Source organism: Apaloderma vittatum, unplaced genomic scaffold (assembly GCF_000703405.1).
Source record: "Apaloderma vittatum isolate BGI_N311 unplaced genomic scaffold, ASM70340v1 scaffold4652, whole genome shotgun sequence".
NCBI lineage: Eukaryota > Metazoa > Chordata > Aves > Trogoniformes > Trogonidae > Apaloderma > Apaloderma vittatum.
Genome location: NW_009702936.1, coordinates 116252 through 133923, shown reverse-complemented (window position 1 = coordinate 133923; position 17672 = coordinate 116252). Strand labels below are relative to the sequence as shown.

Genomic DNA, 17672 nt, shown 5'->3' with positions numbered 1-17672 from the left:
TTTCCACAGAAGAGAAATGACATAAGCAGGAACAAGACCAACATTATTTTAAAAGATGGGTATGAAGAGTAGAGTTGTTAGGTTTGAACTGTCATATCTAAATGAACTACAAGGGTATGTTACCATTAAGCAAGTTACACTGAAACTAGGACTGATGCCTGGCACAAATGGCAGAAGAGCACAAAGCGGAGCAGTGGAAGGCAAAGATGCTTTGTAGGATGGAATCTGGTAGGTTGATGGGTGGAATTAAGTTATTTATTTGCCTGTAATAACAGGACACTGGACTTGATAACCCAAGGGGCTATCTTGGCTCAAAAGGTCTCATCCAGTCCCGTGTCCTATGTTCCCTTTATGTAAAGAAGCTGTTGAAATTTTGTATATATGAAATTTCATATCCCTTTTGCCTCGTCTTTTCTTTTACTACTGTGATTTTGAAATATATTTTGCCCATAGCAAATGCCAACCACAATATTTATCTTCCTTATGTTGTCTTACATTATTTATCTTCCTATATCCAGGCTGCAGACTTAGTTATATGCAGGGAGATAGAAATAGCTGTTATTGTGGGATGTGTACATGGTAGGATTTGCTTGAATTTAAGCATTTTTTCAGGAAGTTTCACAGGAATGTTGATTGCTAATTCATATTATTGTATGAAATCTGATGGGTTTTATTGCACAAACCACATTTCTTTTGTGAGGCTGCTTCACTGTTGTTATCCAGTAATTCTTTAGGCCTATTGATGATAAATTGGCAAGTAAGTGGAAGGGACAATTTTGAAAGAAGTATTAGAAAGCACAAGGACAACGAAGATGTCCGTCAGCTTCACTGGGCTGGAAGATCTCATGGAAAAATAAAACACAGCTGAGGAGAAGCTGTGTTGGGTGAAGCTCTATGGTGTTTATGAAGTATACACAAAGCAGAGGAAAAAAGCAGGAGTTTGGGACTGAGCTGAGATCCAGGAATCCTTGCTTTGTACTAGGGGGAGCTGTTACCTCTCATATTGATCCCAGGGTGCTTCTTGTTGGAGATGAAGATATGGAGGACGAGTATGCAGTTTATTGATAAGCCTCTACATTTATTAGGTTACCAGTGTCGGATTTATGACTGGACATATCACCTCCCTAAATAACCAACCCTAAACCTTTACACGCGGAAAACAAAATCTAGATTCCTAAATTAAACACTGCACATGAGAATATGTAGATCTTTGTTTAAAGTGCAAACAGTTAAGGTTTGGGTTTTGTTTGGTTGTATGTGAAAGTGCCAAGCTGTGTGAAAGTAACAAATACATGGTTCCGTGTGTAATGTCTGTGCTGTGTTTGAGTATGTGATAGTAGAAGATTGTAATCCTTACTGAGCAGTTACAATCCATATTATTAACGTTGAGTGTGGTAAGTAAGCAACATTGTGTTTCCTGAAAATTTTTTCAAAAATGAATCATTCTTTGTGTTTTTCATTTTTGGCTCTAATATTTACATAGCAACTCGACAAGATATTGTTCGTATTGGTGAAATTAGGAAGGTAAAAAGAATAAATGTGTTAATGGCTCTGTTTTGACTTCCGCAATTTATCTAAATTAAATGTGCTATTACTATAGAAAGAAGCAGCCACAGAAATACTATCCAAATACTTAGGAAAAGAGATTCAATTTCTGCTTAAAATAAGAATTTTGGTACAATGAAGAAACTAGTAATTTTTAAAAAGTCATCTTTAGGGTGATTTTAATAGATTTTGGTGATGTGGAAGGAAGAATTAAGTCAATGTAAACTTCCACATCAAGATGAAAAAGTTGCAAGACAATATGAAAATAAATGAAGACCACGTTAAGTATCTTGTGTCTTGTCTGAATTTCCCTGGTAGCAGGTGATACCGCTTCCAACTCCCTTGTTAGGTAGAACTCTGTGGGTCCTAATTAAATAAAAGATGATATAATGAATAGTATAAGTAAGTATACCACTGCATAGATGTTTCAGGGGCCCTGTTCTACAGAATTTTCTGGTTTAATGGGTAAAAAGAATCCTGTTGACCTGGATGAGCTTAAGCAGAGGTACAGTATACTTCCATGTTTACAGAAACAGAGCCTTTTCCTTTCGCAGAATGTGAAAACAGGAAGAATGTCATGCAATTATGTAATTATAACCTTGTCAGTACAGCTGTCATTAAGAGCTGTGTAATTAAAACCTGTAAACTGTCATGAAATATTCTATGTCCTTAGTGCTGATCAATACAACTTAATCGCTTACCGCAAATTCTAACTAGTAAAAGAACTGTTAAATTATGTTGGTTTTAATTGTACTTTTTTTTTGGCTTTTACAGGAAAAAGTAGAATATGCCTTCCTGATAATTTTTACAGTTGAAACATTTTTGAAGATTATAGCATATGGATTATTATTACACCCCAATGCATATGTTAGAAATGGATGGAACTTATTGGATTTTGTAATAGTAATAGTAGGGTAAGTAATTTGTTCTTCATTATACAAAGTTTTTAAGTCTTCTTTACAGTGAGATGGATACAGGTCTGTTTGGTTGAGAGTAATGGCCTGTGCTTGATTTCTGCTCCTTTGGAGTAAAAGAACAAACTAATATGAATGAAAATTTCCAAACAAAGTCTTAAAATTTTGCCTCACTCTGCAGTCTGCAGCCATGTCTAACCAGCTTTGCAGTAAAAGTTCGCAGGGAATTCTGAGTTCTGCCAAAAATTTTCCTTAGCGGTTGTCTTGCAGAATCTTTTCCATCCGATTCTTCCAAAGTGAACTTATCTTGTACATATGATAAATGTTGACCTCTTCAGGTCTATAAGTTGTTGTTCAGTTTATCGCTGTACTGCAGTTATGTGGAGTTCATCTATTCCACAAAGACTTCTGGGAGAACCCATGTGTTTCGAGGTGAAGTGTGGTCAGAGGAGATGCTTAGCTGAGTGATTCCTTGACCTTCTTGGAAACTGAGCTTTCGTGTGAGCTGCTGCACATCAGCCCCCCTATATATATGACTTGGGCTTGCCTGAGTGAGAATATGTGCTAAAAATGGTGGGGCTTTTTTTGTTACTGTTTTGTTTTCTTTTTTAGTGCTGTGTGTGCTGTACCAAGAAACCCTGATGAGTTTGTTACGCTCCTTATCTCTAAGGACTTATCCCTAAGTCCTTATCTCTAAGGACTGCTCAGGCCTTATGCAGGTTACAGAAGAGTGGAGAGTGGAACATCCCACATTTACATTACTCACTTGCTTATGATAAATAACATTTTGTGCCAGCAACTTCTTGTCAATGGTTGTGCTAGTTCATTAGAAGATTCTACCTTCAGCTATCTAGGGAATTAACCTTGAGACATAGATTCCCCATTTTCCTAAATATTACGGAAATTACATTAATAAAAGGAATTTCCAGTGCTTTAAATCCAGTTTACTGAAAATATTTATTATATATAACATGGAGAGCATTACCCACATACGACTTTGTATGTTGTGGCTGGCTTGCAAAGAAGACCTTGGCATGCAGCGTGCAATTCTAATGTCACTTTTAAGTACAAGCTATATCAAGAATTGCCTGCAATTGAAAAGACCAAGAAATTAGAGCAGGTGCTGCTCTCTTAATTTGTGTCTTTACATTAGCAGAAAAGAAAAAGATGCAAAGGAATTTGTGGTAAAGCATTATTAAATGTGGGCAAGTGCTATGAATCTATGAATGCCTGATTTATAACTATTCTCAGGTAATAAATCTTCCTGAGAATATTGTATTTGGGCCAGTTGCTTGGCATTCGGGCAGCTTTGGTCCAGGACTAGAATTTGTATATAAATAGATCCTTCGTCAGGTCATTCTCAACAGATTGGCCTCTGTGCCTGAAGGGGAAGCTTGGTGGGCAGGTGTGGAGACTATCACACATAAGAGCTCTCTTCTCCTGCCAGGCAGTCACTTGAATAGACCTCTTCTCTTTTGTCAAGTGACCATGGAGTTAGAGTAACCCTGGAGCAGTCTAATTAACATGACCTCTATCTTTGGCTGTGTCCTAAATACATGATAACTAAAAAATTTTCCATTAACACATAAACCACTTGTTATTGTAGGCTAAATCTAGTTAGGTCAATTGAATCTGTGAAAAATACGAACTAAAAAGGAGTACATCTTATCAAATATCTGAAGTATCACACTAGGATTTCAGTCCTAACTCAAAACCAAAAGTTTTGCAATGCAAGCTATTTTGTTGATTGTCATCAAGACGAGGTGGACCTTTCATAACATATCAGACACTGACAAAGCTGTGAGCAGTATTTTTGTTCTTGCACTCTGTGAGCAATCTATTTGTTTCTTCTTTTAAGAACACCACAACCCACATAAGAAAGTAAGCAGGCTTGAGTCCATTTATTTAATTAATACTTAAAAGCCCATTAATTAATTGATTTTCATATATAACCTAAGGTGGGTGTGGAATAATTTCTGGATCTGATTCTGTTTGAGTAGTTTCATTGTGAGATTTCATGAGGTGTTTTAATAGTTTTGAAAGAGCTACCATGATGTCCTATATTGAATGTATTGGATGAAATTTGTTTCATGTGCTTTCTCAGCAGAAGCTGTAGCACAAATCTTAATTATAGCAAACATAACCTCTACTAGCGAAAAGGGAGTATGCACAGAGATCCTTTTCCACAACATCAAATTTGCCATTTAAACTTTTGCAAAATGTACAAGAAAATATATGTCAGTTTTAATAAAGAAGGTCAATGATTTTATACCTTTATGGCTTTATAAACCAGCATAAAATGACAGAGTTGTAGACATAGTTGTGAGTGTGATGCTTCCTCCTGTCTTGTCACTTCTCTCTGAAACGAGTCAGAGTATGAATTACTTTCAGAGCAGTCTACTACTTGCCTGCATACTGTGCCACATAATTTCCATTGATTTCTGTGAAAGAATTAGGTCCTGCCATAGAAAGCTTTCATAGCGCCTTCCTATGCTGCAGCCCTTGAATTTTCTGAATGATATGTGAATTGACAGGCTGAAAGGAGCTTCTCCTAATTTGGAACTTGATTCAGAAGTCTGTTTAATCAAGTCTTACTTTAAAGTGTGAATAGTCACTCTGAAATCATTGAAGTGGCTCATTTTCTGAGAATTATGCTTCTATTAAATTATAGGGCTGAATCAGGACCTGAAATATTAAGTGTCTGGATTTCTGTGGTTATAGCAGTATGTAGGTTGCTGGTGTTCATTCTAAGATCTGTAATCTTCCTGGCTGGGTTTCCCTCCGGAGGAGACTGAAGTGGAACAGGGATGGGTATTGACCGATACAGGTCAGTTGCTTACCTGGGGAAGAATCTTCAATATTCTAGTTTGGGCAACCTATTAAATATTATGTGATTTTTAGCAACTATCCAGCATGCCAGAGTTGTGAAAACTTTTCTTGACAAAACCAAAAACCTGCCCATTTCAGGAGTCCTTTACAAGTGTGAAATATTTTTCAGGGTTACAAAACTGTATTGACTAGATAATCCTTTCAGGAGAAGTTCAGTTTTGCAGCTACTGAACTGCAGGCTCTGTGCAAAGGGTAATATGGTTCATGTGGTCTAGCCACAGTCCAAACCGCCTGGATCTGAAATGCAAGTTCAAGCTGATACAAACCTAAGATTACTTTGCACTTCAACCACTTGCATAAGGAATTCAAATTTTTGCTGGAAGTGGGAAAGAAACATAAAAACTCTTGTCTTCCAAACTGTCCTAATGAATGATTAGCTCATTTCTGCTGTGGAGAAATACAATTTAATGAGTCATCTGAGAATATTTTTTTACCCTCAAAGATATGTGTAAGAAACAAATATTTTTGGTGTTATTAAGCGTTCATCTCTATTTTTCATATACTCAAGTTTTGCTGACTGTACTTAGAATATTGAACTACAGTGTCACTTGGAGTTCATATATTCCACCAAAACTAAAACAGATGGTTTCTTGTGATTATCTGTTTCATATTCTAAAGAGAAGTTTAATTCTTCAAACCTTAAGAGCTAAAATGTTTGAAAAAAGAAGTGGCAAAGTAGCTTCATTTCTTTAAAAATAGCAGGTTGTGTGTAGTAGCAGAATGCTGATTTATTGGATGCTCTGTGATCATTGCTCTGTGGAGGGATCAGAAACTTCGTAAGTCTTCCTGTCATGATTTAATATGTGTATATACCTCTCATTTTGACAGCCGTACAGCTTTTCAGAGTTATATGCAGTTCAAGTAATTTCCTAATGCTTTTGGTTGCATAGTAAATGGATGGTGATGACCTTGCCCTTCATCTCATTTTTTAGATTATTTAGTGTAATATTGGAACAATTAACCAAAGAAACAGAAGGTGGCAGCCACTCGGGTGGCAAACCTGGTGGCTTTGATGTCAAAGCCCTAAGAGCCTTTCGTGTATTGCGACCTCTCCGGCTTGTATCAGGAGTGCCCAGTAAGCTCTTTTCTGTTTAATGTCATTGGAATGAATACTATTAACTGATCTGATTATTTTTCTTGTTTCAGACACTAACAAAAATGAGATAATATAAAGTTGTTAGTGTGGGTTTTTTGTTTTATCTGGGTATGTATATAAATTGAGTTTCAAGATGAATGATACCCTACTTCAAACTGAAGAAATGATTGTGAATTCATTCAGTGTACGATCTTACACAGTTCGATAAGCAGACAGGGGAATACACTTTGTTTTTAGAAGCTTTATATAAAAGTAAATTGCGTGTTAAAATGCAAATACACAGAAAATAAAATTCGGATTTTTTTTGTAACAAACCACTGCAGATCTGAAAGTGTAGGTGGTCCTAAAATAAGTCTATATGCTGGTGAGTGTATGCCAAAGCACATTACACATTTCATATTTCCTGCCCCCTGCAATGCACATGAATGGCTTCTGTTTATCTCAGTCGATCTAACAGATAAATTGGGAAACTTAAAAAGTAGAATAATGTTATTTAAAGAAAGCAGTTGCATTTTCTGATCATCTTTCCGGTTTCATTTTAATACATTATGAGTTACTGAAGCTATTTGGCTGAATTGAATAAGTTCATGGGTTACTATTCTGCTCATTCCAAGACATTCAAAATAAGAATCCTATTGCTGTGTTTATTATATCATAGCCTGTTTCGTGGAAATGATTGTGATGGTATATGTTTAGCAAAAGAATTCCAATAAAAAAGGAAGCAGCCTTAAGAAATGTCAGAAAGCAAGTCTATTAAAATAAACAACAAGGCATATTTTGTTCTCATTGATGTGCTTCATTAGTCTGGGATTTTCTTCTTTTGGTAAAACCAAAATTTTGCCAAATATTTAATTAAGGAGAAAAGAAAAATGGAATAGTTCTGAAAGTCATGTGAGGAATGAGTGATGAAAAAGTTCAGAGTAAAAATGTGCTTTCCCAGGTAACTGTATCTCTCTAGACCAAAAATACAGTTCTGCAATTGGCTGAGTGTACATTTTCTCAGGATTTGTGACCAAGTTGTGGTTGTAGCACAGAGCTTTTTAAAGGTCATGTAAAATAACCTACAGCCACACACTGGCTACATGCCCTTTCTTTCTGAAAAAACAGAAATTCTCCTGACATATTTAAAATATTGACTTCTATGACATAACAAACCTTTATTAACAGAGGAAATAATTAGACTTTGACATGAGGTTTTATGTTCTCAGGAAGTATTTTATGTTACAGGAACATTTTATGGTTCAGAGCAATAGAAATTTTTTTAAAAACTGGTTTATTATGCATGCCCATTATCATTATTTTCTAATAATATGCAAGTATGGAAAATTTGTTAATTCAAAGCATAGAAGTCTGGTTCATATCTTGTATCCTCTTTTTTTTCCCTAGGTTTACAAGTTGTCCTGAACTCCATTATAAAAGCCATGGTCCCCCTCCTCCATATTGCCCTTTTGGTATTGTTTGTAATCATAATCTATGCTATTATAGGATTGGAACTTTTTATTGGAAAAATGCACAAATCTTGTTTTCTAATTGATTCAGGTAAGTCATTAAACTGTTGACTAAAATAAACAGTTAGTTCTGTTTTCTTTCATGTCTGTGAGATTTTGGTTTGAAACAGAGCAATATGGAACAGTAGAACAAAAATAGAACAGGTGCCAAAGCACTAAGACTGCTGTAACCTGAGTTTTCACTGTAGTTCATAATTTTGAAAATAGTAAGGATGACTGCCCACAGCGGCCAACTCAGTAGGATGTTTTATTTGTTTGTTTGTTTGAAGTTTTGTTTTGTTTTGTTTTTCCTAATCTCTGATTACTGAAAAGCCAGCTAGTCCTATTCTAGGGGGTTTCATGAATTCACCATTGGGCCGTCTCTCCTTCAAGACTGTGGCAGTGCGGTAAGAAGGGGAGTTCTGAAATAAGTAAAGAAAGCAAGAAGTGTTCCTCCATCCAGGTGAAATGATGAAAGTGTTTGTTGTGGGAGAATTCTAAAGGAGTAAAACATCATGAGGGAGAGATCTTACCTGATGGCCGAGGATCCATTTCTGTCAGCTGAATAAGAAAGTAGACTTTATGTAGGAAATAGTCAAGACCTGTTTTCCTTGGTGGTCCTTATATTTGGATGAAGTGGAATGAAGTGAACAGACACAGTGAAGAGAGGGGGGAAAAAAAATTGGCATGAGGAGATTCTAAAAAGCTATGTTGCATTGTCACATGGTTCTTTCAATTTCTTAATTACTTGAGCTCTTTTATACATTTGTTTTTGATTAACTTATTTTAAGGTTGTAAAGCTCAGATGTGAGAGAGACTAAAAGCTCCGAAGATCCCATGGGTTGCCTTTCTCAGCGTTTCTCTGATATCTGGATTTACCTTCTAACAGGGCTGATATTTCTTCATGCAAAAAGTTAGCTGAAAAGATTTTGAGAACTGAAAATTCTGAATGTTTTTTTTTTGGTCAATTTTCAGATATACTAGTTGAAGAAGATCCAGCACCTTGTGCATTCTCAGGGAATGGACGTCAGTGTGTCATGAATGGCACTGAATGTAAGGGTGGATGGGTTGGACCAAATGGAGGCATAACCAACTTTGATAATTTTGCATTTGCAATGTTGACTGTGTTCCAGTGCATAACCATGGAAGGATGGACTGATGTGTTATACTGGGTAAGTTCATAAATCACTGAACTTTGTTTACTTTTAAACAAGCTTCAATGTTCAAGTGAGAAGTAAGCTATGTTTTAAAATACCATCAGCAGGTCACAGCATTTTACTGGACTCCTCGGGCTAAAAAGACATTTTAGAAACAAATTTGTTCAGTGCTTATTTGAGGTCTGTTTTGCCTGTTCCATTTGGATAAATGTAATATTAACGTTTATGTCCTTCGGACTTGCATTTTTTTGTGCAAGCCTATTGTTTTTCAGTATGTCTTTTCTGATTAAGCTTCAGAGCTCTCTTTTTGCAGTATTTCTGCAAAATACCTCACAATATTAACATAAATTAGAGCAAAGCAAACTCTCAGCTGTCATTGCTTGCCGTGGGGACTGCAAACCATTTGTTAACCGTTCAGAAACAACAAATCACAGGAGCTGTGAGCCTGGCATTTGTCTCCGTAGAAGCAGCAAAAGGTACTCAAAACTGACCTGTGTAAGTCCCCACCTTTAAATGCTATTCTAGCATCAGGTATGGAACCTCCACACTCTTACAACATCAACAGACAGCTGGACACAGACTGCGAAACTGAAGATATATTTAGTCCTGATTTTACAGAGAACAGAGGAAAAAGAAGACATAGTGTTTTTTACTTTTTTTTTTTTTTAAAGAAAGAATAGGGTCACCTATATATACAGGTAGACATTTCTCTGCCTAACCCCATTTCAGTCTATGGACATTACATACTTTTGTGAATCTTCAAGCACCTGATTTGTCCAAGGCTATTGAAAAAGTGTCAGAATCTACTTACTATAGATACTGGAAGTGGATGAGAATATTCTGTACTACTTTATGCTCAGCAGTAAGTCTTTGCAGCAATTAGGACCTTTTAACAAATCTGACAGTTCAAGTGATAGAAAGTATTTATGCAAGGAAAAGCTGATTACCACTAAGGAACACTGTTAGCAAACTGAATGGATGAACTATCTCAAGATGTGCCCTCCTGAAACTGTGCTCCAGGTTGTGTTGCTCACAGGAGCTCACATTTTGAATTTCTTTTAAGTTTGGCCAAGTGGGACAATTTACTAATCGCACATCTGTTGTGGCGTATTGGATGCAGTTAAGGATATTGTATTACCCAGTGAAAGAACACTTAATTTTATGTGGCCATTTCCTGCAAATCAAGGTGAAATATGCTATTTCTAAAAAATATAACACCAGAATGTAGTCTCACCTAAAATCTGTGAGACTAGAACAGGGAGGTGTTTTGAAGATAAATTTAAAGAAAATTAAGATAGTAAACTGGAGTTCTTTTAGGATTGAAAGAAAAAAAAAATTGGCAAAACATGAATCTCTGCTTCCACTGTCTGTTATCAGAGATACGAAATTTGCTATAAATATGCAAACTTTCAATACTAAAGAGTAACAATAATGCATAGCTACATGTAGGCTAATGTATTGGTTTTCATAGTGTAGTTTTCTCAACTCTAGGTTTTACTATCCAACTCCTCCTATTTTTTCAAACAGACTATGTGAATGTAGAATTCCTATGTATTTTATGATTAGTGTTTGTGATGATGACAGTTATTTTTATCTCTTCTGAAAGAAAAGGGAAGGTTTGTCATGATCTTCCAGCAAAAAATAGGCTTTGTCAAAAATACACTTTTGTCAAGCTGGATTGCATGCTGAAGACAAGAGGAATGACAATTTATGTGTTTTCATTTTACTCCTGGATTAAGCTGAGGTAGATTTAGCTGTTGCTAGCTAAAAATTGGAAAATATTTTGTGTTAATTGCAAATTGTGGAAACATTTAGAGGTGTATCAGATTGTAATAAAAATGTCCTCAGAATCTAAGGAAGCCATTTTCTCTGGAGGTGCATAGTTTTTGTGGGTTACTTTTTACTTCAGAAATTTGTTAATGATACAGAGACTGAATGCGTTTTTTACAAAACAGACAAATAAAACCAAACCCACAAATAATAGGAAGTGCACAAAATTCTGATTTCCATTTGGTCACTGTGTGAACAGTAAAATAACTGTGTAGGCTTGTCTTGCTAGCAGGTGTAGTCTGAGTGGGTGAAATACATGCAATATTTTGCATCCTGTTGTGTGGCATTCTGTTAGTGAGAATGACAACTGAAAACAACAGCTTCCAATAACACTCACTAGCACAGCTCGTTATCACCTGGTTTACAACAGTAAACTTGGCTTAGAAATTCTCCGAGCATCAATAATGATTTTTCTCTTGATGCACGTCTCTTTATGCATATCTATTATAGACTGGGGGCTCGATCCTGCTATTGCTAGGCACCCTTCAGATCCTGGTGGCTCACATGGACATCCTGCTGCTCGTCAGTTTGCATCTGAATCCCATATGTCCTATTTTTTAGAGTGTCTTCATCCAGCTATTTTTCTTTATCTAACTTGGGTGCACCTCACTGGATAGCACATATTACATATGTCATCCCCCGCCAAATGTGACTCCCTAGTGCCAAATACTAGGCTGAACTAGAGAGGTTGAGGGCTAGTGTCCTGATTTTCACCAGCCAGTGCAGCGTATGCGTACCGAAATTGCGCATGTTTATGTGTGCACATCTGTACATCTTCTCAATTTGTACCAGGATTGTGTTCATTCCCAATCGCTGTCCTTTCTGTTTGCTCTCTAGCCCGAACTGCAGGCTTATGCTATTAGTTTTGGATCCCAGTGCAGTGCTTGTTATTGGCAAAGTGGCAGCTGCTGTGTGCCCAATTTTTTAATGCTCTGGCTCACGTTCCAAAGCTGAGAGCATATTATTCTTTGCCTCATTTTCAATTTATGGTAGCAAGCACTCAAGAATTACAAAATCTGAGTCTGCATTTGCATATCTGGCTCTAGATTTTTTCTCCATGTCTTTCAAACATCTAGATTTATATTCTTTTAACGGCAAACACGTATTTTGTAAATTGCTTATTATTTTTAGCTGTTTTGTGTGATATGTAGGAACACACATAATGAGCGGTGGTACTTGCCAGTAAAACCCCCAATTTCCCAATGAGTACCAAAATTACCACATTTAATTCATCTTGTTTTCACTGTAATGAAGATATCTTGAGTTACTACACTCAAATAATCTCCACTGACACTACTGTAACTTGAATGACAGATGGGCAGGGCCTCTGAAATGAATTACTGTGTGTAATGGGTTGTCAGCACAGTTGGTCCAATGATGGAGCAACTGTATTAGTGGCTTCTGAATTTTACTAAGTCGATTTTATGGACAGACATTGCATTACTAGCTCAACTACTCCTCAGTCCTCTGACACCCAGCTGGCACTATTCAGATTGATCTGGAGGTTTTTGAGATTGAAGCACTCAAGCCAAAATTGCTGAATAATGGTACATTCATGTCTTATGTGTTTTTGCTTGTTAATACATCTGCTGATAAGTGAAGAAGATATTCTCTCACAGATTCGTATTTAAAATGCACGATTCATTACTTGAAATGTCTAATTATCTAAAATATATCTAAAACTTGCATAATGTTTAAGGAAAAGGATGTCAGTTTTTTTCTAATATACCCTTTACCTATATGTCAACTTGTTAAAACTGTATCCTTTACTACTGTATAATAGTAAAATACATTATCATCAAAGAAATGCTTCATAATTCCGCTGCTTTCATAACAAAAAAAAAACCCCATGCACTTAGAAATTTGTTTCTTGCTTTAGAAATAAAGCTTTGTATGCCTCAGTATAGTCCTTGAAGCATCTTAAAACATTTGAAGAAAATCTATCATTTCTGTAACGCAGTCTGCTTGGGCACTTTTGCCTCTGTCTAGTATGCAGGTGTCTACACAGCCATTGTGTTAATGTTACTAGAAGTAAGAGATCAAGATAGCAAAGACTGTATCAATCTTCCTTTAACTGTGTTTCCATAATCAAATACAAGAGGCTCTGGCTTCCTACGCATTCCAGTAGTACAAGATGACTATTGTATATCAACAAAAAGGTAGAAAATTTGTTTGTTTTCTAACTGGATGAGGATTTGAAAGATCTGTAACTCCCACTTAAACCATCTGCATAGCAAAGAACATAATTACAATGAAGTCTGTTGAACTCAGATGGTCTTCTAATGTCACTTTTTAGAATGCTCCTAGTTTCAAGAACCGTAAAGGACAGCCTACTCAGAAGTATTGTGAGGGGATATAATATACTTCAAACCAGCCAAAGATTTTTTTTCTAAACACAAGCAAATATTTTGCAAATATATCTCACAAGAAAATACCTTGGCTCAGGTACAAAATGTATTACTAGTCCATGAAAAAAAAGTTTCAAAGTATGTTTGAAGTATTATCAAAACTGGCATCTGAATGCTGAGCAGGAATCTCTAAAAAATATTTTTTAAAACAATGGCCAACTGTCAAATAAACAATAATACTCTAGAACTTTAAATGGAATAATTTAATAAACCAGTGGGAAACAAGTACTTTGGGTGATTTAAGTCATATTAGTCTCATTACAGCTGCAGAAATGGAAGGCAAGTTACGGCATCCAAACAAAGTTCGTCAGCAATGAATAGTCTAAGAGAAATCAAAGAGTGCTTGACAGCTTCTGTCCCTTTGTAAATCAGTTGCAATTACTCAGGAAACAGTGTTAAAAAATATCAGGAAATATGCTAGGAAAATATTAGGAAATATTTCTTTCTGCCTCTGTGATATACTAAGGATAGGTTAATGCTCTTCTCTTACCATTGCTCAACACCACTCGCAGGTCATCTAAGGGAGACTCTTCAGTGAAACAAGTCAGCTCATCCCCAAAGGCATTGATGTGCTGGATGCACAGTGCTCCCGGGCTTTGATGACTACATAGCCAGAAATTTAACACATGATATCCAGCTGGAGGAAGAGGAATAGAAATTTTGGATGCCAGTATTAGCATACTGCACAAATTGCACTTAAGAGTCAGGGATCATAGGCAGAGTTTTTTGAATTTGTGTGTTAATTACTTGAATCTCATTTCCTGTTAAAAATCTAGCTTAACCTCTCTGCCTTTTAGCTAAGTATCTGGTCTAATTACTTTTTATGTTCTCTCTATATAAAAAGCTCTGAATCAACCAATGTTAGATTGCAAAAAGTAAAGACTTAAATTGCCAGTAAATTGGAAACCTTGGGAAGAGAGAAGAGGGAGTAACCAAATCCACATACGCAAACAGGACTACATATTAAAAGTTTGAATTAGCATCAAAAAGGATGATTCTATAATAAAGTTTTTTACAAATGAAGATCTTAGCATCAAGATGCCATCTTAGGAAGATTTTTAACTAGCTCACAGGGAAGTCTTTCTGATGAGTGATTTTGATTTACTTTGACAAGATACCTTGTATCTCAGTCTTAGCTGACTGCTGACCTGTACTATAGTCAAAGCATGGAACTAATTTCTTGCAGAAGAATATGCTGTTTCTCCCCAGAACGTTTAAACAAAATGGATAGAAACTGGATTAGGAGTAGCCTAGACTTCATGTACTGCTAAGAACTCCTCTAGTTGAAAATAGTTGGACATCTAGCCTTTTCTTAGAACAGTTATTTCACACAGACGCACAACTCAGTTAAAGACTGTAAGCTGATTAATGAAATACCACCGACATTAATTAGCTAAAATTGCATTAGATGCAAAAAATATCTGAATGAAGAAAGACCTGCATCTAAACTTATTTCTAATCAATATTAGGAAAAAAAATTCTAAGCATTCAACTTTCAAAGAATAAGTGCTTTTTGTGAGTACCTAAATTATATACATCACTAGCTAACAGTGGATGAAAATCACAGAAGGTAGAAATTGGGATCCGTTCAGATAGCAAATTAATAAAACTGAAACAGTCTTGCAAGTTGAGGGTTAACTTGAGATGCTCACTTGTATGTCTCCTATATGCAACTTTTATAATGTGGTTTGTGTACAGAAGATGGAGGCCAAGTTGATTTGGAGGCTCTCCAGGTACTGTAGCAGTTTTTCACTTCTCCAAGGGATATATTTCTCTTTAGGCCCACATTAATGCCTGAACTGTGGAATTCTGATTTTCTAGTTGTTGCTGAGCTGAAATGCTTAATAAAGTAGTGGTCTCTGAGTTCAGTCCCTCCTCCTTTCTGTGTCGGCAGTACAACGAAGTTGAGTCTGGCTGCCAAGGAGAATGTCAGGGAAATCTGTGCTTTAACTCTGGAACCCAGATAAGCTCGAATATAGAATTTCATGCTTTTACAAACCAAACTAGAGGCTGCTAGGCTTCAAGCGCAATTGAAGTCAATGTTAACTCCAGCCAGAAATATCCCAGGACACAACCCTAGAAGCTAGAAAAAAAAGTTATCTGGTGTGGTCTAAAATGAGTAGAACAAGAAGCCCATGATCTGAGATTTTGTGAATCTACATTGTGTGCTTTGAAGAATGCAGGATAAGTCGCATTTCACAAAATACTGATTTCTGAAGGATTTTCACACCCGACAAGAAACTGAGTTTGTCAATCATTTTAAAAGTGATTAGGTGGAATATAGGTAACAGTAAATAGACACAACAGTTTTATGTCTATTGAAATGTTATAAAAAGGAGGAAAGTAAAATTGAAACCTAAGGATACAAAGAAACTTAAGAAATTAAATGAGTTTGAAACATTGTGGAAAATAATTCAAAATAAGTTCATGCATGCATCAGTGCGTTGTATCTGTAACAGTACAAATGCAAAATTAGAAGTGTCACTGCATAGCTTTGTCATTATCCCCAGTCAGGGCTTAGATTAATTGGTACATGCCAAGAGCTGGCGACAGTTTTCAGTAAAGTGTTACCAGGTGTACAGAAAAGTAAGCCCTTGATTTGCATGCAATTGCATATGGGGATTTTATTCACAATTACCACAGATAGGGATAAATGAGACATTTTAACAATTTCTAATGGATGTTTTAGATTGGAGCATGCCATCTGCTGCTCTGTAATACCAGTGGTTAGGTCTGCTGTAAATTTGGCTTTCTCCCTGTTTTGCTTAGTATCACAGGATGTCGGGGGTTGGAAGGGACCTCTATAGATCATCTAGTCCAACCCCCCTGTCGGAGCAGGATCACCCAGAGTAGATCACACAGGAATGCATCCATGTGGGTTTTGAATGTCTCCAGAGAAGGAGCACTTCATCATAGTCCTTGTCTCTGATCATCTGCACTGCACTGTAATGGTAGCCGTGCTCTAGTTGGAGTCAACTAACAAGATAATTCCCTCCAAACGCTAGATGATGCTGTTTCAGACTGTACCAAGTTTGTCCTATCAGCTTGAGAAAACTCTTCAAGGCTTTACACACATATATATATGTAAATACAAAGAGCCAAATATGCAATGAAAATTAATTATTCTCCACTAATTTAACTTGCAGAGAGTAATGTCTCCAGATCTGGTAGCTTCAACAAATGAGCCCTTTAATAAAGACTTTTGCACTGTGGTTCATGTGTTGCTCATTAAAGGGATGAGAAGAGCTAGAGTTCAGCTTAAAATTCCTTTCAAAGCTGTTTAAACATACAAATCTAGTTTAACATCTATATGAAAGGACTGAAGATGCTAGAGTGTAGCCAAATCCTGAAGAATAAGCATTTTTTAACACTTAGCTGAGTAGTACAGAATTAAATCTTATGAAATACATTTTGTCCTTCCTATCAGCTGTTATCTCATCCATCATCTCATCTGTCCTTTGGTCAGTGTGATGGACAAACTGATTAGAACTGAAATCCAAACAGGAAGACTAGATCTGGAAAAAGGTACAGAGAAGGTCAAGAAGGATGGTACTTGGCCGTGTCTCCACCATAGGTGTTGTTGATGCTAAAAGCTTAATGGACTTAAAGCGAGATGGGACAAGTCCCTTGAGAGCCATTAAATATGACACCTCCTTTGGTATAGCACATCCCTGAGCCACAGAGGGTGTGAGTCTTGCAAGACGTTTTGCAAGGATTTGAGAAGTGATATCTTCTAGATTTCTGGGTGTTACTTTAGTGTATTTCAGGGACTTTTATTGTTTATGATTTGTATTTGCAACTTCCAGTGCATCTGAAATTTACATCTTAGTAATTCCTTATTCTGCACTTCGGGTGAGAAGTCAGCATTAATCCTTTGAACTGAAAATACTTTGTTTCTGAGGATGGAGCTTTTCCTGCACTCGTATATATTCACCAAGCTCTGCCTCCATTTTTAATCAGAAGGCAAATTGAATTCTTTAATCTTTCTTTAATTGAAAGTTATGGAGAATGCTACTTGACATGCATGAAATGATCAGTGAAGTTTTCCAAAAGGAAAGGACTTCTTTTTATACTTTCATCTTTGGTATTAATGCAATCAGAACTATTATTTCATGAATAGAAATTACAATGCATTACTTGAATAGAGTTTAATTGTCTCTAGAATTAAGTGGTAAAATTCTTGAGTAGATATAATTTCAGGCTGGTGCTTTTAGGAATTCAATCTCAGACTGGAGCCAAGGTGTTCTGTTAGATTAAGGGTTCCAGAGTTAGGAATGCTTTTGTATTAGTTCAGCATCTGCCCACAGTAAAGCATTTCTTCTTCTGCGCTGGTTAGCTGCAGTCTA

At 36.4% G+C, this 17672-nt stretch overlaps 1 protein-coding gene across 1 annotated transcript in view; it reads left to right on the top strand.

Moving 5' to 3' along the window:
• CACNA1D (calcium channel, voltage-dependent, L type, alpha 1D subunit) overlaps positions 1 to 17672 on the top strand; it is a 173541-nt gene that overhangs the window by 57054 nt on the left and 98815 nt on the right. Inside the window, 4 exon segments of the mRNA XM_009864410.1 lie at positions 2320 to 2459; positions 6281 to 6423; positions 7831 to 7983; positions 8907 to 9103. Of these exon segments, the coding sequence (XP_009862712.1) occupies positions 2320 to 2459; positions 6281 to 6423; positions 7831 to 7983; positions 8907 to 9103 (633 nt within the window).